The 21,871-nt window shown below is 44.9% G+C and overlaps 1 protein-coding gene across 1 annotated transcript; it reads right to left on the reverse strand.

Moving 5' to 3' along the window:
* Window positions 1-12,654: 12,654 nt before the first annotated feature.
* Window positions 12,655-15,920, reverse strand: CCN1 (cellular communication network factor 1). The gene is made up of 5 exons (XM_056123270.1): window positions 15,668-15,920; window positions 15,136-15,349; window positions 14,428-14,784; window positions 14,071-14,282; window positions 12,655-13,764 (listed from the first exon to the last, which is right to left on the reverse strand). The coding sequence occupies exons 1-5, from the start codon at window positions 15,728-15,730 to the stop codon at window positions 13,462-13,464; spliced, it is 1,149 nt and encodes a 382-aa protein (XP_055979245.1). The 5' UTR covers window positions 15,731-15,920; the 3' UTR covers window positions 12,655-13,461.
* Window positions 15,921-21,871: the final 5,951 nt, after the last annotated feature.

The raw sequence follows: 21,871 nt of genomic DNA on the forward strand, positions 1-21,871 counted from the left end.
TCCATCGCGACTGTAGTAAGAGCAGAGCTGCTTAAAGAGCCACCACGGAATCATTTGTCTGGCCTCTTGCTTACATGTCACATTATTGCATTCTTTAAAATCATGAACAAGGGAGCTGTCTGCAGTTAGTGGTAAGTGCAGTCATTTTTCTTGGAGGAACCGGAAACCTTTAAGAGCTGTCCTCCTGTGAGAACCTGACCGATGGCACAGACACAAGAGCATCAAGTAGCAAGAGCAAGGATCTAGGCCTCTTCTTTCTGGGCTTCTTACCTTTGTTCCTGGGCCCAAATAGTCACGAGGGCTGCCTCAGGTGACCCATGAGTTAATTTGACTTAGACATGTCTATCAGATGAGAGCAACTTGTTGTACTGTCATGTGGGAAAAAAAGATAAAATATTGCTTTTGTCTCCCAGGAGCTTGGCAGTGCCTGCCCTATACCATTTCCAGCTCAGATCTGATGGTGCCAAAGTTAAAGCCAACGGGCCACTGTTAGGACAGTAGTGATGGAGGGTTTCCAGAGGTAGCTCCATGGAAGCACAGGTCTGTCCCCATCAACTCCTATACGGAGCAACTCCTATAGGTCTATGCTAAAAGCTGTTCAGGCTAGTCATAAAAGTCCTACCAGCCATAAAACATTTTTTTCAAAAACCAAGATGAAAATGGCTTGATAGGGGCTGGAGCAACAGCACAGTGGGTAGGGCATTTGCCTTGCTAACCTGAGTTCAATTCCCAGCATCCCATATGGTTCCCTGAGCACCATCAGGAGTACTTCCTGAGTGCAGAGCCAGGAGTAACCCCGTGCATCGCCAGGTGTGACGCAAAAAAAAAAAAAGGCTTGTTATAACTCAGGTTTTATCTGAAGCTATAAATGTGCTGACATTAATGATATTCCCAGGACACTAATACTTTGGTGTTTGCCAATCAAGGAGGCCATTTCAAATAACAAACTCCTATTCATCCACAAGATTCAAGTTCAGATGTCTTGTCCTTTGTGATGCTAACTTTCACTAGGTACTCTGGCACTATTGCAAAATGCCAGAATTATTTGTGTGCCTTGTTATCTCTGCTAAATGTGACACTTTTGAGGCCAAGAATCATGTCTCATTGCTTAATTGTTTGTCATCTGTTAAAGGCTGGTCTGTGAGCCAAGAAATACTACATACTCAGTACATGTTAGGGAAGTGAATAGAGGTATTACGTACTTGCCCAATATTGTTGGTTCATCTAATCACATCTAAAAGTACTTTCTTCTCTTTTGAAATTATTTATAATTTTGTTAATTAAAATTATGTGCTTACTTACTTCACATGTGTAAAGTCCTGGGTTCAATCCCTGGCATTACCAAAAAAAAAAAATGTCTGTTGTCATCAAAAGGATTGGAAAGATCTTGGGTTTGATCCCTGGCAGTGCATAGTCCCCTAAGCACCAACAGGAGTGACTCCAAGCACAGCCAGAATTAATCTTGAACATCATCCTTGTGGCCCCCAAACCAAAATACGTATATTTATTTATATTTTTAGATAGCCAAGTATCACCAATCATCAGTTAGGTGATTTTAGCTATTCACAGCAGAGTTTAATATCACTGTCACTGTCACTGTCCTGCCGTTGTTCATCAATTTGCTTGAGAGGGCCCAGTAACATCGTGAGACTTGTTACTGTGTTTGGCATATCGAATACATCATGGGTAGCTTGCCAGGCTTTGCCATGTGGGTAAGATACTCTTGGTAGCTTGCCAGGCTCTCCGAGAGGGCCAAAGGAATCAAACTCGGGTCGGCCATGTTGGCTGCGTGCAAGGCAAATGCCCTACCTGCTGTGCTATCACTCCAGCCTGTTATAAAATAATAAAAGAACTTAAAGCCTAGTAGGCTTATTATTATATTAAACAGGTCTGGGTGTCAGGTGGGTCCAGGCTCGGAGGTCTCCACAGAGATCCAAGGACGTTGTTTTCTATCCTCTTGACTATGCTATCAATGGTTTCCTCCTGAATTCCAGAAGGTTGACATCATGAAAGAAAAAAAGTCATTCTCTTTCCCACCTTCCCTCCCCCCTCCCCCCAGTGGTTCTCAGAGTTTTTGGCTCTGTGCTCAGGGGCCACTACTGAGAGGCTTCAGGAACCAACGTGGTGCTCAAGATCAAACTCTGGTCCCTGCAAGCAAGGAAAGCAACTTACCTAATACCAAATTGCTCAACTCAGGCCCTCCCCCTCTCTTTTTATCAAGAAATCACTTTTCAGAGGCTCTTGCTTGCCCCAGGAGATTTCTCCTTGAGTTCCATTGAGGAAGACTGAGTCATAGTCTGTCATTGATAACAAACTGAGACTATCTCATTGACTAAAGTCAATCCTGATGTAATGCCTGTGGCTAGGGTGGGGACAGGGATTTCCTTTTCTGAATATTTGCAAGAGGAAACATTTAAACAGAATTGGGATTTGCTTGCAAGAGTCTAGAAAATGCAAAGAGCTGTTGGGTAAGGGACCAATAATACCTATTATATAAAGTATATAAATAAAATTTGGCACATAAGTCACTTCACTTGATCACTTGACATCCCGTTACTCATCGTTTTGCTCGAGCGGGGGCCAGTAACATCTCCATTTGTCCCTGTCACGTGCTAGTGTAGCCCAATGGTGTCTGCTCATTCTAGGAACACAAAGAGCCTCAAACTGATCGTTCAGGGTCTTGATGAAGAAGTCTGACCATCTCGTAGGTGGGCGGCCACACAGTCTTTTGACGTCCCGTGGAATCCAGTCGGTAACGGCTCTAGTCCAGCGGTCTTCTCCAAATCTCTTTACATGTCCAGTCCATCTGAATCTGGACGCCTTGGCAAATGAGACAGCATCCCTGATTCTTGAATGTTGATGGAGGTCGAAACTCCGAATTCTTTCTCTCATTTGAGTGAAGTGTGATACTCCAAGCACAGCTCTTTCGATTCCTCTTTGAGAGACACGAATAGCATTCTCATCCTGTTTTCATAGGGCCCAGGTCTCTGAGGCATATGTTAATGCAGGAAGAACAGTGGAATTGAAGAGATGTGCTAGGAGCCTGAGGTTCTTCATCCTCTTAGCTATTTCTTCGACACTCTTGAAGACATTCCATGCCACTCTCTTCCTCCTGCACAACTCAGGTGCCAGGTCATTCATCATGTTGACTTCTTGACCTAGGTGTACATAACTGTTGCATTCGGAGATATCCATTCCGTTGAGAGTGAATGGAACATCAGCAATGAGACCAGCATTTGTGCCACTTGGCTAATGTTTGGTGTTATTAGAATGGTGTCATCAGCGAAGCGGAGGTGGTGTAGCTGCTGACCGTCTATCTTCACTCTCATTCCTTCCCATTCCAGTCATTGCATGATGTTCTTGAGGGTGGCACTGAAGAGTTTCAGTGAAATGGTGTCACCCTGCCGAACCCCTCTCTTGACATGGATGATCACTTCTTTGTAGAATGGTGAGATCCTGGTAGTGAATCTGTAATACAGCTCATGGAGGATCCTGATGTATTGAGTTTGAACACCCTGTTTGGGTAGGGCTTCGGTGATCACTTCAGTCTCAACAAAATCAAAGGCCTTCTTTAAATCAATGAACGTTAGACAGAGTAGCATCTTGAACTCCTGAGAAACCTCAATGAGCTTGATTATCGTGTGGATATGGTCGATCGCACTGAATCCTTTGAGGAATCTGGCATGCTCACATGGTTGTCCTTCTTCTAGTGTTCTGCCAATCCTACTCAGGATGACTCAAGTGAACATCCTCGAGAAGACAGACAACAGGCAGATTGGGCGATAGTTGCCAATGTTGTGGATGTCTTCCTTCTAGTACAGTAGTATAGTCCTGCTGGTTTTCCATTGGGACAGAACCTTGCATGAAGACAGGTAGCGTGTGAAGAGCCAAGCCAGTGTATTGATGAGAACTGGTGGCAGGTTCTTCAGGTGTTTGGGTCTGACCTTGTCAGGGCCGGGTGCTGTTCGCTTCTTTACCTACGGAATGACGTGTCGGATTTTGGAAGGGAGAACATTGGGAACGACATATCCATACTGCGGAATTTGGTATGTGGGCAGGTGGACGTGGCTATTGAAGAGATCCGAGTAGAAGTCATGGATAATCTTCTCCATTGCCCTTCTGGAAGATGTGATAGATTCATCAGGACATCAGAGGGCAGTTATCTTGGTTTTGTAGTTGGCAAAGAACAGGCAGGCGTTGCGTATGCTTTTCCCCACTTCTGCCGCATCTGCCAGCACTGCTGCTCTTCTCTCTTTGAGGTCTTCCTTTATGGTTTCTCTGCACTGCTTTGCGAGCTCGGACATTTGCTTGTGGTTGCCTGAGGCTTGCATCAAGCCAGGATGGCAAATAAGCTCAAGAGTTTTCGATGACAGGCGTTTTTTTTATGGCTATTGGCATTCCTCGCACAATCATGGAAGTATTGAACCAGTCAATCATATTCCTCGTCAATGATGGCATCTTCCCATGTTGCCACAATAGTACCAAAGAGCTCCCAGTTGGTGGTCGTTCTGGGAGTTCTCTTCTTAAACTTTGCAGCCTTTTCTTCCCACTCCATGAAGCAGAATTTTTCACCTTCACTACCTCCACTACCTCCACTACCCAGTCACCGCCACACTGCAGGATGCTTTCATTCGCTCGGGCCAAGACTCATGCAGGAGTGAAGCCCCACAGAACCAGATAAGCAGAACTCTGTGACTTGGACTCCAGGCTCAATGGACCCAGTAACAGAGATCCTCTGCCTGCTCCCACCAATCTCTTCTCAAACTTTGCACATCATAAGACACTTCCAGGATTGCCGCACCATATTTGGTAGGGTTCAAATATGGTTTGAACCATGGGAACCCCTGCAGGGGCTATTAGAGGCAGCCCTAAACGCCTCTATCCCTCACAGAGAACCTGGCAAGCTACCGAGAATATCCTGCCTGCATGGCAGAGCCTGGCAAGCTATCTGTGGCATATTCAGTGTGCCAAAACCAGTAAATACAGTGCAAAATTCTACTTCATGGCACATCAGTAATATTATGAAAATCTATGAAACTATTGCAATCACTGAGCTTAGAGAATATGAGAACTTAAGTGTTTCAAGATTAAATTACTTCTGAGAGAAATGTGATGCTCTATGTATAATCACATCCTTTAATTGTTCATAATAATATCGAAAAATGGTAGGTTTGGGTTGGAGAGTTTGTACAAGGGTTTAAGCACTTACTCACATGCAGCTGACCCTGGTTTGGTCTCAAGTTTTACACATACTCCCCTGAACACAGAGCTAAGAGTAGCCACTGAGAACACTGGACATGGCCAAATCCTCCCCATCAAATGTTAGCTTCGGCATACATACCAGATATGGTAAGAATGATACACATGCAGTTAAGAGTTGGTGTGTATGTGTGGTTGTGGGTGTGAATGATGGAGAGGATTCACTAAGGGCCATTTTATTTCACAGTCTATATTTCTTATAATATTGAATGTATATAAGTTAGCCTTCCTTTGACTAAGACTAAAGAACCAAACACTAAAGAGAATATTTTAGGTGGCCAAGTTACATTGTGACTACAGAAGTCAATGCATGACTTGAATGTATGGGTTCATTTCCAGAAACAAGCCAATTTGGAATAGGCAATGGACCTCTATGAACATTTTGCTCATGAGTTCAGAACTTAAACTCTCTTCATAAAAAAACTTTTTTTATTGGCTAGAAAATATCCATAGCAGAAATTCAAAATTTTCACCACATTATCCTATTTACAGGAGACAGGCATCATCCTCAGTATGGGATGTTGGTGAAACTAACTAGCCTCTATTGGCAGAAGTCTTCCCTGGAGCCACAGTGACACCAAGAATCAGTCAGACCTTCCTGGAACCCAAGAAGTCTCCTGTGTCCCAAATACCTCCTCCAGGCTGAAGCTCAGAGCATAAAAATTTGCCACTGGCTAAATGTACCTACTTAGGTAATTCCTCATCCTCTGAACTTAATGGGACAACTCTGAGAAATGAATATATTTATTTGACAGCACTTCAATAAAGGAATTTTGAATGTGATTTGAATGACTCTGAGTCATTAGAAAAGATGTAGAGTGAGTCTCTTGGCTATGTATAGCAATTCCCCTGGGACGTTTCTTTGGTTACTATAAAAATAGATGATTAAGTTCATTGGAGGTTCAGAACATGGCATCTATCTTTGATCCACTCATCCAGCACCATTGGAAAATATGAGTTGGTATTATTAGTGAAATAGGCTCTCTTCTCCACAAAAAATATGGACTTGACTCATACATGGAAACTAAGGGGTGGGGTATGCTTATAGCAACAAGGGGTTTTGAAAGGAATGGTCTCTATTCTTTCCTGTGTAAGTAGCCCAGACAGCGTTCCTCTGCTTAAAATTATTTTTCTAAACATTTCATAGTAAAATTGGTATTCTAAGGTGTGTCTTTTAGAAATAAATAACTCGGGCTGGTGAGATAGTAAAGTAGGCAGGGCCTTTGTCTTGTACACTGCTAACTCAGGTTCAATCCCTGGTACCCAATCCCCAAGTCCTTGTCAGGAGCAATCCCTAAATTCAGAGCCTGAGCATATCTGGGTGCAGGCCCAAAACCAAAGCAAAAAAAAAAAAAGACAACCTTGATTTTAAAGCTTTATCTCTTCCTCTCCGTCAATTTCCCCAGCCACCCACATATAGACGTATCTCTTCTCCATTCAATTTTACTGGTGAACTGAGTAGCTGTTTTTTAACTCACCTGTAACTTATTTGTAAAGAGTGTCTTCCGCAGTTGCCAGATCAATGGATTTTTTTTCTTTTATCTTCTTTGGGTTTTGGTTCACACCTGGCTGTATTTGGGGCTTACACCTAACTCTGCCGTCAGGGATTAATCCTGGCAGGGTTTGGGGAACTATATAAGGTACCCAGGGTTGAACCTTGGGTCACCAGCCTTAAAGCAAGATAAATATCTGAACCTCGGTACTATCCCTTGGGCCAGGTCTATACGTTTTATTTTTTAAATAAACAATAAATTTGAAAATATATTTTTCTGGTAATAGGGGTCATACTCAGAAGTACTTAGGCTGCATTTGGGCTTCTCCAAGCAAAGTTCAGTCTGGGAGTACAGACCTGAGCTCAGTGCTGGGGACAGGCTACTTGGACCATACCCTGCCTGCTCAGGGTGCCATGTGGTATTGGGAATCAAACATGCCATGCATGTGCTCTACCACTTTGAGCCACAGTTTTGGCCTCTTGTTTATTTTTTATATAACAGTTTGTACATGTGGTCTCGTCCTGTTTTTCAAATAATGAATTGAAATTTGATTTGCATAAATCTGAGAACTTATTTCCATTCTTGTATTCAGGTGTGGACTAATTACTCTCATTGGGATTGTTTAAATATTGGCCTGTGGAGTGATAAGTCTTATTTTTAAAAGTTATGTGTTTGGCAGAGTTGGTGGTTGGGGTGAGCTGATGATGTTTTGGACCACAGGACTTACTCCTGACCTGCTCAGGGATCACCCCTGGCAGTCAATGGGGACTAATAAGCACTGTAGCACTGTCCTCCCAATGTTCATCATTTTGCTCGAGTGGGCATCAGTAACATCTCTATTGTGAGACTTGTTGTTACTATATTTGGCATATCGAATATGCCATGGGTAGCTTTTTCAGGCTCTGCCGTGCAGGCGGGATACTTTCTATAGCTTGCTGGACTCTCTGTAAGGGATGGAGGAATCGAACCTGGGTCAGCCATGTGCAAGGCAAATGACCTACCTGCTGTGCTATCACTCCAGCCTGGGGAATAATAAATATTCCAAAAATTCAAGAAGGGTCAACCTCTTTTAAGGAATTTTAAATATAATTTTTAAGTAACATTGGTTCTGAAATTTTTATTAATGATCAGTTTTCAGGTACTGGCTTGGCAATCAATTCTAGTCTTTATAAAACCTGCACAGACTGAAAAAAGTATAGCTATTGACCCAATCCATGTCTAGTACCAGCTTAAAACCTCTGTTCTGGAAAAATAGAAAGAAAAATGTGTTTTCTTTTTCATGAGGAACTGGAGATGTTGTAAGATAGCTCTCAAGCTCCTTGCAGTCTATACCTACTTGGTACTTACTGACAGATTATTGAAGGAGCTAAAATATCTGATGGAGGAGCACTAGACAGTGGATAGGGTGCTTGTCTTATACACCTGATCCCACTAAAAGTGTTCCCTAAGCACAAAGCCAGGAGTAAGCCCTGAGCACTGCCAGGTGTGGCCCCCAACTAAGAAAACATACAAAAACAAACAAAAACTATGTTGGAAATAGTTGAATAGTCTGTTACAATGGAGTAAGAAGTATCACTGCCCCAATGAGGATTTACTGAATTTTGTTTCAGATTTACAAAGAAAATGGGTCATTGAAAGATAAGAATAAAAATCAATGATGTTTTGATTATCTGTTGCTGTGTGATGATATCCATAACTCAGTGCTATAAGTAGCCATATTTTGTGATATGCAAAGAAACAAAGTGAGGAAATGGTTAGTATTTACTTATAATAAACCTTTGGACTAGGACTGTAGGACTGAGGTTACCAAGCAGTAAGAAGAAGATGGAGGGAGACCTTGAGGACAAGGTGAAAAGTGGGGAAAAAGGTGAATCAATAGTGATTGATGTAAGGATGGAGGATCTTTGGAACTCTGGTGTTGGTATAGATAAGTTAACTTTGGACACAAAAAGCACAAATGTTAACACTGTTGCAATCATGTTACCTCAAGTATAATAACATTTTTTAATCAAATTTTTTGCAAAATAATAACCATACATATTAATTTGCTCACTATTTCATGGGTTGGGAATTCTGTGAAGCACACAGCTATTGTTTAATCTCTGATTTACAAAACATCAGCTTATGAGACCACTAGGGCCGAAGGATCCATTTCCAAGATGGTTTCTTCATACACTTGTGTGATCCAAAGGCTCCTTGACATTTCTCTTTCTCTATATGGTATCTCTTTTTCCAGGGCCTATTCCTGTGGGGTGGGCTTTTCACAAGCTACCATTTTTGGGTCATTGTGCTTCTTACATGGATGCTCATTTCTAAAAGACAAGAGGTAGGAATCGTTAGCCATTGATAGTCTTGAAACTCATTTGATTACTTCATGGATATTCATCGGTCTATGTGGTCAAAGAGCTCACTCAAATTTAAAAGGGTAGAAAAATAAAGTCTCAATGAAGAAAAACAAACTTGCATTGCAAAAGAGTATTTGTGGCATGAGATATAGCAGCAACAACTGTGGAAAATACAATATACCACCAGGGTGGCTCACCATTTCTGTAATGAAGGCAAAAGATGATGGTGACTTAGATTAGAATGCTTTTGTTGGACACCAGAAATATATGAACAGAATCTGTAAGAACTGTAAAATGTCAGCAAATGCATTTTAGTACTTGTATAATTGAATTGCACTTTATAAAATTACACAATGAATATTGCCCACCACCAATAAAATCACAAATAATTCTTTTCTATTCACAGGACACATACATCACGGTCATATTTTACTATGTTCCGTGTTTTGAATCATGAGTTATTGAGGTCAGGAAGTTAAATAGATCCAGCTTTGGGAGCTACACAGGGAGGTGGGTGAAAATATGAATGAATAAAGTATAGACAATGAATTTTAGGGATTGCTGCATCTTACAGCCAGCCCTGCTAGGGAGAACAGAGGACCTGGAAACATTATAGTTTCAAAGACTTGAAGCAGATGAATACAGGTCCCACAGAAAGACTTCAGCAGTTTCAGTTCATACCTTCAGTTGCTGGAGAAGACAAAGTCAATATACCAAAAAAGTACACACAAAAGGACTTTTTATGTGTGTCAAAAAAATACTGGAAGCAATTGCTCCATTTTAACACAGGCAAGAACAACCCAGAAACTTGCCCAGAGACACCCAGTGAATTAATGACAGAGCTGGTGCTAAAAGACACATTTCCCGATTCCAGCCTGGGATTCTTTCCACTGCGTCACCTGCCACTATGCCCAGAATACAGCTTTGTTCTGCCCTATGGTCCTCCTGGACCCTTGCTATATTGCTCAATTGACTTTCAAATAGTGCAGGAAGATGAAGACATTGGGAACAAATGAGGTAGGTCTCTCCTGGAAAAATGACTCTTAAAAATGCTTCACTAATTTTATTTAGTCACATTCTTTGTTTTGTGGACAGTACAATCATTTATGTGAACATCATCATGGGTTGACCATTAACTGTGCTGATAAATGTCCCATAAGAAAATTTCTTAAAATTTACTAAATTCCTAAGGTTCTGAGGTTACCCTATAACTCTAGATTCTTCTCTTTCAAAAACAAACAGATTAAACGGGTCTTTGGCATTGAAAAGTGAGAACAACACAAGATCTTTACGTGTTGGAGGTACTTTATTACATATTATATATTAAAGCTTGTTCACATAAGACTTTATATATATACATACATATATGAACTGATTTTTTTTTTACTTTTGCTTCTTCAGAACTTGAAGTTGGCAGAGCTCCATTCTGAACCTAGATAAAAGTTGTATGTTCTAAATCACAAGAAGCCTCAAATACTTTTAAGTTACTCACTTTTTTTTCTATAGGCAAATAAAATGAACAGTTTTTAGCCATCTTCACTACTGAGCACTTTTATTCAAATAGTTTGACCACTAGTGATATTGTACTTTCCACAGAAAGATTAGTAGGGACCCAAATATCCAGTGTTTTCCTATGCTAAATTTTGTTTCAGATTTGAGCTTACTTGGACAAATACTATCTTCCCACTTCCCAGCCCACACACAACAAAAAAACCTATAAAACATTGCCCCTTGATCTCTATGTCAGAACAGCTTTTTTGACTCTGGTATTGGAGGACAATATTTTAGGTTTGAAATGGGCTACATCTTGCCTATGAATTTAAATGTCTATTCAATGAGATTGTACTGCCAAAGCCTCATGCCTTTATTCTGTTTTACATATTTTATTGCACTGACACGTTTAACTGCATCCAGACTGAGCCAGGTGGTGTTTAAATCCCCAAATACCTAAAATTTAAGGGTTTCAGTCAAGAAAAAAAAGACCACTAAGTACAAGTAGTAATATGGTAGTATTGTAGGACCAGTATTGTCGTATTATTGTAATATTGTAGGACATTGTCATAACCAGAAGAATAAAGATCTTTGACCACAGATTTTACAATGATTTTACTTTGTTTTCTACATTTAAGTATCACATTTACATCAACCTTCGTACATTTCAGAAAGGCTACAAAATAGGTGTTCTTTTGTAGCTCATCTTTAAGCATCAATATTGAACTATTTTGAAAAATCATCCTTACAGAACCCTAGGAACTGTCCCTTCTCCCCTTTCAAAGCACTTTCTCTTATTACATAAAAATTCAAGTGCTTTCTTAACTATGTGCAGGCTGAAATATTTCACTATATAGTTGAACAAGAGCCAAGAGGGTCGATGAAAGGGAAACTTCTCCCTATAAAAAGTTTATTGTCAACACTTTCTAAAGATGTTGATTCTCCTAAAACAGGCTACCAACATACTCACCAGCATTGACTTAACTTTCTCAATCTCTTCTGTAGCCTGAACCTATGATTTGGGTCCTTTTCTTTTGGAAATGCTTTGCAACTAGCCTTTGACCTTCTAGATAGTCAACTCTATCTAGTTACACCCTTCTCCATCAATATAATGTATGTTATAAAAAGGAAAGGGGGCTGAGTAGCTTGGTCCTCACATTATTGGAAAAGTACTTGAAATTCCTTGCATTCCTTTGCATTTAACAGCATGTTTACCCAATCACTGGCTTATTAGGATTAACACAAGTCATTTCTTCAGTGAGAACACTGACTCCTATAGACTCCAAGGTTTTTTTTTTTTTTCCCTGATCGCAACCAGAAGTGAATTTTTAAGCAGTTCTCCTGAGTTTTAGGAGCAATACTGGAAAAATATAAAGGTACAAGTAAGCGATTTTTGGTAACACATTATCCACCCATATTCAATCTTACCCATGTAGTTAGAAATGGACAGCCTGAGTTATAAAATGTTTTCATTAAAGAGACTCTTTCCTCTACTGAAGTGGTGACAAGCACAATGACCTGGTGATTAAAATGATAAATGACTCTACTAAATACTCCTAATAGTGATTGGTGATGGAGACCCTTAGGCCCTGAATTCTTATAAAAACTAAGATTTAAGCAAATTTAGCTTCAGATTCCCTGTTGCACTGCCTATAATACTTGGTGCTCAATACATACTTTGTGCAGATTTCTCTTTTTGGGGAGCAGGGGACACGGTCAGAAGTGCTCAGGGGCCACTAATGGTGGTGCTCAGGGGACCCTATGCCATGCCAGGGATCAAACCAGCAAGGGTCTTGCCTCCAGTACTATCTTTCCACCCCTGCAGACTTCTTTAGATGCAAAGACACTCTATATTAACAATATAAAAACAATCATTGTCTTCTTATGTGTGAGTTTTCTGCTCAATTCAAGCACCTTGCAATTCCAGGCACAAAGTAGGCATTCAATAAATTCTGTTTGCTGAGGCCAGAGCAATAGTATAGCAGGTAGGAAACTTGCCTTGCACACAACCAAGCCGGGTATAATCCCCAGTACCCCATATGATCCCCTGATTGCACCAGGACTAATTCCTGAGCAGAGCCATGAGTAAGCCCTGAGCACCACCAGTTGTAGTCCCAAAACAAAACAAAACAGAAGGTCCCGTTTTAATGGTTGAAGGCATAAGTTAGATTGCTCCCAGTAACTCTGGACAGTGTTTGAAATAGTAAATGTCATAACATTTCAATATTAGGTAAATATTTCTTTATTAAATGATTAATTCCATAAATAATTTTTTCACTGAATATAAAATTAAAATCATTTACAAATTATTCCAGTATTACATTTCCCCTCCCATCCCGAAAGCTACATTTTGATAAATAAAAACATTCAGTCTAAAAACACCTGATTTCTGTTTGCAGTTGAGAGTGCAGGAAGTCGCCTCTCGAAGACACTCACAGAGTGTCACCTGCAGGTCAGGATAGAACATTTACCTCCTGTTTACGTTCGTCAGAGAATGAAAGGCTTTAATGTCCAATTAGTCTTATTATCTTTTACAACTGTAGAGCCGAAAAGAAAAAAAAAGTCTGGAGGAAAAAAAAATATGCTTACCAAATAATAATTTACAAACAGAATATCATCTATCTCACAAGCTCCAAAATGAAGCAGTAATATATGCTCCAGTATTATGAAGCAAAGAATTCTCCAATCGCGGCTGCATTAGTGTCCATCTGCAATCAGCATACCTGGCAGCTTCAAAATACCTTACTACTACTCAAGAATGAGCAACGCATCCTTTCTACAATGAGTCCCTTCACCCCCGCCGCCCCCACCCATGTCTCCGTGATTCTGGCGCACTTCTCTCCTGTTCCTGAGGCTGAAAACCCAGGTAGCCTTTAGTCCCTAAATTTATGAATGTCATTGAACAGTCTGTAGAAGGGAAATGCTGCCTCGTTAGCATGTGGGCAGTTGTAGTTGCATTTGCAGGACTGGATCATCATGACGTTCTTGGAAAAGGTCTCCCCATCTTCGCAGCGGAACCGCATCTTCACTGTCCTGGTCTGCAGGGGTGTGCAGCAACGGCCATCTACACAAGAACCGCAGTACTTGGGCCGGTATTTCTTCACACTAGAACACCCAGCATAAGTAAACTTGACCGGTTCGGGGGATTTCTTGGTCTTGCTACATTTCTTGCCCTTCTGTAAGAAAGAGAGAGAGAAAAATTAGAGCTATATTACTCTTGGAAGAGAGGGAAAAAAATTCAAGCAGCTTCCCGGGATCAGTCTATACCAGAGGTTCCCAAACTTACCTGGCACCCTTTCAGGAAAAAAAAAAATCCCCTAAAATATACCTTCTATAGGTCAACAAACAGAAAGTCTCTTCTCCTCCCTCCCCCATCTCATCCATCCCAGGTTACTATCCTAACCTCCTTGGATTGTTTCAGGGGCCCCCTGCTGCCCTCTGCAGTATGGCCCACTCTGGGACACAAAGATCATGGAACTCACTTTTAGGTTGCTGTACATTGGCAGTCCACAAGGCCGCACTTCACAAATCCGGGTTTCTTTCACCAGACGGCATTCAGGGTTGTCATTGGTAACTCGTGTGGAAATACCAGTTCCACAGGTCTTTGAGCACTGGGACCATGAAGTTGTCTGAATGATACATTTCTGGCCATGTAAAGAGGGGTTGTATAGGATTCGAGGTTCCATTCCAAAAACTAGAGAGACAAACAAGAGGGAATCATTTCTCATGTGTTTTCCAAAGGCACGCTGACACAAACAGATCCCACGACTCCCTTCTATAGCGCTTCCAACTAGGAATGTATTTCAGAACAAAACCAGGAGCTCAGTCTCCCCACTCACCAGGAAGCCGCTTCAGGGAGTCGCCTTTTCCAACTGCAATCAATTCATTCTTTCTTGTTAACTCCACTTCTGAAGCATCAAATGCCAGTCCCTTGCCCAGGAAGTCGTCCCTGTCATCCACAGGGTCCTTGGCACCATCGTCATCACAGACCCATTCCTCACAGCACTGCCCAGTCACTTTGACCAGTCGTGGGTTGGGACAGCCCAAGTTTGGGAGAGAGAGTTCTTGGGGACATAGCGGAATGCAGCCCACGGCGCCATCAATACATGTGCACTGATGTTTACAATTGGGCTGAAAACTTTCTCCGTTCTGGTAGATTCTTGCGTTGTATTCACAGGGTCGGCCTTCTGACTGAGCTGCAAAGAGCACCAAAGGAGAACGGGGGATGAAGATCAAGTTAAAGTTCTGAACCCATGGCCTGAAACGCATACAAAGTTTTCTGCTGTTAAATTCAATTTATGGTGAAGGTCCCTACAAATCCCCCGAGACTCCAGACCAGAACAATAAGTTAGTCAGGAATCACTTTTCCGTATGCGCTTTTCGTTGGGCCCAGACACACTGAATTGCATTCCAGACTGCTGAAATCATGTGCCTTTCTGCCAAGCTACCAACAACAAAGCATCACCATACATGGTCTCAAAATTACTAAACTTCTGGACTACAGGGACTATTATTTTTTTAAAGGGGCCAAACCACAAGCATCTTACCTCTGCAGATCCCCTTCAGAGCGATGGAGCTGGCGCCGAAATTGCATTCCAGCCCCTTGGTGTGGTCGCAGGGCTGCGTTTTGCTGCAATCCTCGTTGAGCTGCTTGGCGCAGACCTTACAGCAACCGCAGCCGTCTCGGACCAGACCGACTCCCGGGGCGCACTTGGGCGCCTCCAGGGGGCAGTGGCAGGCTGCGGGGCAGGTGGAGAGCGCCTGGAGCAAGGGAAAGACACGCGTGAGACTAGGTGCTGGAGAGATGTCCAGGGTAGGGGTCGCGATCGGGGTGCCTGTGTACCCAGGGTGACTGATTCCATCCAGCCCGAACACCCCGGACGGCTGGATCCCTAAGGACCACCCCCACGGAGGTCCCCTCCCCCGACCCCCCAAGTCTTCTTCCACGGGGCGTAAGAAAAGAGCGATCCCGCAACGCGCTTGGAAAACTTTGAATTTCCCTGCTCTGGCAGTCTTGGGGGTTCGGAGCGGGAAAGCGACCGGGAGCGCGGACGAGGTCGCGACGGTCCAAGAACTCACCAATCTGGCCAAGTGGAGCAGGGTGAGGACGAAGGCGAGCGTCCAGGCGGTGCGGGAGCTCATTGTGGCGCGCGGGGAGCTGAGACGCCAACACACCAACGGCGGCGCGGAGCGGCGGGCCCGGCGCGGCGGGCGGAGGGCGACGGGCGCGGGGAGGCGGGCAGCTGCCGACGGGCTTCTGCCGAGGAGCTCCGGTGGCGGCGCGGAGGACGCGGGTGCTGCTCGGGGGCGCTCTCGCTCGCGGTCTGCCCCGGCGCGCAGGACCCTCCTCTTATACGGCGCCGCGTGTTGCAGTGACGTCGGCTGTGTCTGCGCGTTCCTGAATTCTCAAACATCTCAGGAATGCTCGTTGGCGCGGGCCGCTGCCAAGCGCCTCCCCTGGCTCCGTTGCACCTTTTTTTTCCCCCTTTTTTTTTTGGACCCGTCGAGAAAACAATCTTACGTTTTTTCCACTTTAAATAACGACTCCTCATGGGCTTTTTAATTTTTAAATATTTTTTTGGCGTGGTGGCGGTGGAGAGTTCGAAACTTTGCCTGGACCTAGGAAGGTGGGAGGATCGGAGAGGGAGGAACAAAAGTCGTTTTGTTGGGTGATGCCGACTTGACCGGGCAGCTTTGGAAATTCTAACCCGGGGAAGGCGGCGAGCTGTTTGCTTGTTTACAGCGAAGGTGAGAGTGTTCTCTAGGGAGCGAGGCGAAACGGGCAGAGGGGGAGGGGAGTGTGTGTCTCTGAGCCAGGAATCTATTTGTGAACTTCATAGAGGCATGCTCGGATCGAGTCCCCAAATGCTGGCATGCTGTTTATTAGCTAAGCTGAGTGCGTTGCAAAGGAATACCCGCACTGGCATTTATGAATGAGAACACACGCGGGCGAGCGCGCGCTACACACACACACACACATACACACACGCACACACGCACACACGCACACACGCACACACGCACAGAGGCTGAGCTTCCCCCACCATCTGGCAGGTTCCCAGGCAGAGGTCTTCCCTCTTCCGCTCGCCCTCCCCCTTTTTGTAGTGGGGGGGGGGGGGATGTCTTACTTGTTTGTTTTTGGAGGTTCCCGCTGTAGTTCCAGCCCACAGCCGGGCTTGGAAGACCGACAGGAAACGCAGACAGGGAGTTCTCCGGGAATGTGACTTAAACTTCCTCGCGGATGCAGGAGTCCGGCTGAAGCCTCCCGCCGAGGGAAGACCGGAGGCGGCGGGAACCACCTCGGCCAGAACCGCTCAACCAGTAGGACGAGACCACCGTGGAGTGGTTTATGCCTGAGATCCCCACCGGTGTGTCCCGCCAGGTCAAACCAGAGCCCAGCTCGCGATGATTCTGGGTGATTCTGGGATTTCTGGAATAAAAGAGAGTCCTAAAGGCTGAGTTCTGAAAAGAGAGTCCTTAAAGCTGCAAGTTCTGCGGGGTCTTTTAACTCTTTCTTGGCACCACTCAAAAGCCTCTTCAAGTGAATTGCAAGGGGGAGGGGGCAGAGACACAGAGACAGAGACACAGAAACAGAGACATAACTAGGGAAGCAAGCACTCCTCTGTAATAAAACTGTTAGCAGATTTTAAGATCCTATTCTCCCCGTGGCACACTGAAATGTATAAGCAGATACCTAGGAACAATTTAACAACTTTGGTTCACTTTTTTTTCCCCCTCAAGGAATCAAATTGTCTTGTGTAATTTTAATAAAAAGCATATACAAGTAATTGTGTCAGCATGTCCTCACCGAGAACTCCCTGTACTTTCAAATATTTCGAGCTGTTCATACTAAATAAGTTCACGCTTAATAAGTTAGGAGACTTGCTTTGATAAGCAAGAAGGTCTTGAGCACTTTTTGGTGACTCTATTAAGGACTACAAGCAGCTATGGGTTGCCCAAAGAAAAGAACTGGCAGGAAAGAGTTAAGTTTCATTCATTCATAAGTCTTGGAGGCTTTTGCTGGAAGACCTATGATACTAGAAGGCTTTGTTGGGAGGGGCTTAGAGTGGGACTCTGACTTTGTAGGACAATAGATTATCCCATGACATGGAACTAAAGTGAGGAAAGTCGGGGGCAAGCCAATCCACTTGTTATTATTTAGGAAACAGTTTCTCCTGATTTGGAGTTTCCTTAGTGTTGCCCTCTTAGTGAAGCCACTGGGAGGGGTGAGGAGGTTGAGGGTTGAGTAGGCCAGTCCCTGGTGGGTGGGAGGAGGTGGAGAGACAACAGCGAGGAGGAACGGAGAGGAGTTCCTGGCTTCTGTTGTGGCGTCTTTTCTATTTGACTTCATGGCTGTAAGTATTTCCAGATGGTGAATCAGACACCAGACGTAACAATATTTCCATATTTGGGTACAGCAGTAGCCTGCGTTTTTAACATTTTTCTGCCTCTGTTATCCAACCACAAAGCATTCTTGACAGCTTCAAATGTTGTTAAATATAGACTTCACTTCTGTTCCCAGAGCAGGAAATTCTTTGGAATTCCGTGTTTTTCACGCAATCTGTCTGTCACGATTTAAAGAGAAAATTACAATGGATGATCCAACTGACCATTTATATACTTTGTTCCTTTACTGGAGTGGGGGTGGAGGTGTGTGTGTGTGGGGGGGGGGGTGGCGGTAGGCGGTGGGCAAAGAGTTTCTGTTCACTGTCCAGCATTTAAACACACACCATACCAGAGATTCTTTTTAAAATCAGATTAAAGTTTGCTAACAAGGGTGTGTGGGTTTGTCTCTGGACTTCTACTGGAGAATCTTGCAGGATGAGGTTACCCCACAGAAGAAACGTAGAGAATCATACCATCAGCTGCCCATTTAAAGTAGGGGGTGTGTTGTGGGACTGGGGTGGGGATCTGAACCAACAGGACTAGGAGGTGGGGGAGCTAGAGAGATGGGAGTAACCTATGAGAGAGATGGGGGAAACCTATGTGCACAGCCTTTCCATGGAGTATGTCCCAGTATGCCTGCTAACAGTCTACTGCATGAGCCGCAGCTCCTCATGTCCTACCCTAGACGGGCCAGAAACCCCAGACCGCCTGCCGCCTTCTCGCCTTCTCCGATGAGAAATGCAGATCAGATCCCGCTGACAGATTGGAGGAGGAAAGTACAAGTGTTCACTGGTAAGTGTTATTTCGGGTGCTAATTTTGCATGGCTCTTTTGCTTTTTTCGCTGCCCCATGAGGGCATAACAGGCAGCCTTGTTTGCCTGGCTGCAAGCATGGAGAAGGGGCCGCTTGTCTTCTGCAGCTCCTGGCTTTGGACTGAGCCGAGGGGACGTTTCTCACCCGGGCGCTGCCAGGGAATTTTAGGTCACTGAAAGAAGGGTTCACTGTCTGGCGGCAACTGAAACTAATCATCACCTTAAACTTGATGACTCCGGGTTCCCAGCCCCAAATGAGTGGCTCTCCAACGGAGCAAGCCCCAGAGTCACCTGCGCTGATGGGTGTCGCTGAAAGACCTGAGCCCTAGGGACCCCCGCTATGATTTCTTAATAGTTCCCTTTCTAACCAGAAGGTACGATGCAGATTCCCCGCTGCTCCAGGGAATCCTAGCAAGGGAACCCCCCTCTCTCGGGCGGCGGGAGTTCCTGCGATAGGTGTAAGCGGGCGGTTCCCCCGTGGAGTCCCCACGGTGCACTCCTCTGCACGCCCCAATTTCACAACTCCTCTCGGGACAGCCAACTTGTAAAGAACAGAGTCATTGACGGGGACAGCAAAAGGCCAGGTCGAAGGTGGAGCCCCCGCGTCCTAACCTAACTACTCTCCACCTCCCCGGTCCCCGCCGCTTTGCAGGGAGCTCCGGGATGGGGGAGCAAGGGAAAGCCGTGGTGGAGGGTGGGGGCGGGAAGTTGGGGGCCGAGCGCTGAGGCCGAGCCGGCGTGCGGGGTCCGCGAGACCGGAGGGCAGCGGGCCAGAGTCCGCGGGCGCGGCCCGCCGCCCCCTGCCGGCTCTGCGCGCCTCCAGCCCGCGCGGATGCCAAGACTCGAGGTTTCCGGCGGCGCGCGGAGCAGGACGTTTCCAGCTCCGGCCCATATTTGGTGAAAGTCTTTCAAGACTCCGTCATCCAGCTCCTGGGGGTGGGGTGGGGGGAGGGTGGGCGGCGGCCTTAGGAGCCAGCGAGCCCCGCAGCGGCGCTGCAAAGTGACGCGCGCAGGCCCCGGAGCCGCGGATCCCGGGCAGCCAGAGACTGTAGTAGGCACGGGAGGAGCACCAGAAGGCACCACCACGAGGGTACCTCCCCCCGCCCCCCCTTCCACACACGGCCCAGGCCAGCAGCCCGACGAGGACCGGACTCCCCCCCTTGCTGTACGTGGGAGGCTGGCGAGGAGGGCGTCGTGACCAGACTGTGTCACTTTTCCCGTCCACCCACCGCTATGCCAGACTTGGAGGGTCCGGCCGGGCGCGGGTGTGTGTCAGACTTCAGCATTTACTCTGACATCTAGTTCACCCGGAAAGAGGGCGAACAGAACTGACTCCTGGGAGAGATCTCAAAGGTCCTAGTCCCCTTCTCTCCAGAAGGGACACAGAGTGGTTTATCCTTCTCTTGGTTTTCCTTTCCCACAGCAGTAAGTTCCACTGTGTCTGGCGAGCTCTGCCACCCACGAATCGGAGGTCTTGGACAGCCCCGCATGCTCTCTGGGCCTTCTTTTCATCTTCCATGCACCAGGAGAAAGAGAAGATAGCAATTGCATCGGCTCTTCTCAGGATCACACACTACTATCCTAAGAAAGGGTCAAACGAGTAGATGGGAGCGTACCCCAAAGTCAGGGATCATTTCTGTTTTGTTGCATGCCTTTCCTCGATAGACATATAGTTTTTCAGTGCCCTATGGAGGCTTTGTGAATGCCAGAAGGAAAGTGACTTGTCAAAGATAATTTATCTTGCAGGTATCAGAACTGATCCCGGCCTGTTGATTCCACTAAATCTTTCACTGATGGCCTTCCTTTCCCCCACCCCCAATCTCTTACTCTGGACCTCCAGGAACTTTAGGTCCCACCTTGAACTTTTGTTTAATTTGATAGGTAATTCAGGGGAAAATGCATCCAAAGGAGAAAGAGTTGATATGTTACCTGAAACTCTGCTGACCTCTGAGAATTGTCTAACATAATTGGTCCTAAGGCAGGAGAGAAAAAGAAGGGCTGCGTTTTAAACAGAAAACAGGATTTAAAAAAAAAGTTCACTAATTGGGGCTGGAGCAATAGTACAGCAGGTAGGGGTCTGCCTTGCATGTGGCCAATCCAGGTTCAATCCCCAGTATCCCATATGGTCCCCTGAGCACCTCGAGGAGTAATTCCTGAGTGCAGAGCCAGGAGTAACTCCTGAGCACTGCCAGGTGTGACCAAAAAGAAAAATAAATGTTCACTAATTATTGTAGTTATTAGGAAAAAGTCCTATTGGGAAAAAATTCTAGTGCAAATAGTTTATATATAGTGGATTTTTGGGCACCTTGGGGTGCTGGTAGGGCAGATGATCTGAAATCTTTGAGTGAGGTTCTTCTGCCACAAAGTAGAGTCACACCAGGTCTCTACTTTGGGAGTAAGACCTGATCTGGTCCAAATTGTTTGTCTCAGAGCTAAAGATTTTCAGGGGCCAGAGAGATAGTACAGGGGTAAGGCACTTGCCTGGAACAAAGCAGCCTGGGATTCAAGGCTCTGCGCTGCATATGGTCCCCTGAGCATCACTAGGAGTAAAGCCCAAGCACCACTGGGTATGGCTCCAACACTACTGCCCCCACTAACTGCCCCCACTAGCTGCCTTTGAAAAAAAAATTAAAATCTGCTAAAAAGTATTTTGCATGTCCCTTACAGGGCAGTTATTCACACTGAATTTCCCTTCTGGACCAAATCTGCTTTTTACCTGTTTTTTACCAGTTGTATGTTATGACTTTAATTACCTATCTCAGGACAGACTGTTTATTCTCTTTGAATCCCAGATTTGTTCAGAGTGTTTATGCAACATGATGGCATAAAAAGAGAACTTCAAAAAAATTAAAAAAAAAAAAGAGAACTTCAACATCAGCCCTGTCCTGGCAAATGTAACACTAACTTCACCTGTTGCTGAAGTTTGTAGAATATATGAGTGGGGGACTTCCCTGCCTGGAAATGAGGATGGCACAAATCTATATCAGAAAGGATGAACCAGAGTCTGATACTGGAAAGGAGATTTGAGGTCATGGAAAACATGTCTTGATCATACAAGACATGATCATCTAGGATGGCTGGTCAT

Source organism: Sorex fumeus, unplaced genomic scaffold (genome assembly GCF_029834395.1).
Source record: "Sorex fumeus unplaced genomic scaffold, SorFum_2.1 ptg000047l, whole genome shotgun sequence".
Classification (NCBI taxonomy): domain Eukaryota; kingdom Metazoa; phylum Chordata; class Mammalia; order Eulipotyphla; family Soricidae; genus Sorex; species Sorex fumeus.

Coding starts and splice junctions, on each gene's coding strand:
- CCN1 (XM_056123270.1), bottom strand. CDS start 15,730: ATGAGCTCCCGCACCGCCTGGACGCTCGCCTTCGTCCTCACCCTGCTC. Junction 14,283..14,427: donor CTCCCTGAAGCGGCTTCCTG/GTGAGTGGGGAG, acceptor TTGTCTCTCTAG/TTTTTGGAATGGAACCTCGA. Junction 13,765..14,070: donor CAATGTACAGCAACCTAAAA/GTGAGTTCCATG, acceptor TCTTTCTTACAG/AAGGGCAAGAAATGTAGCAA.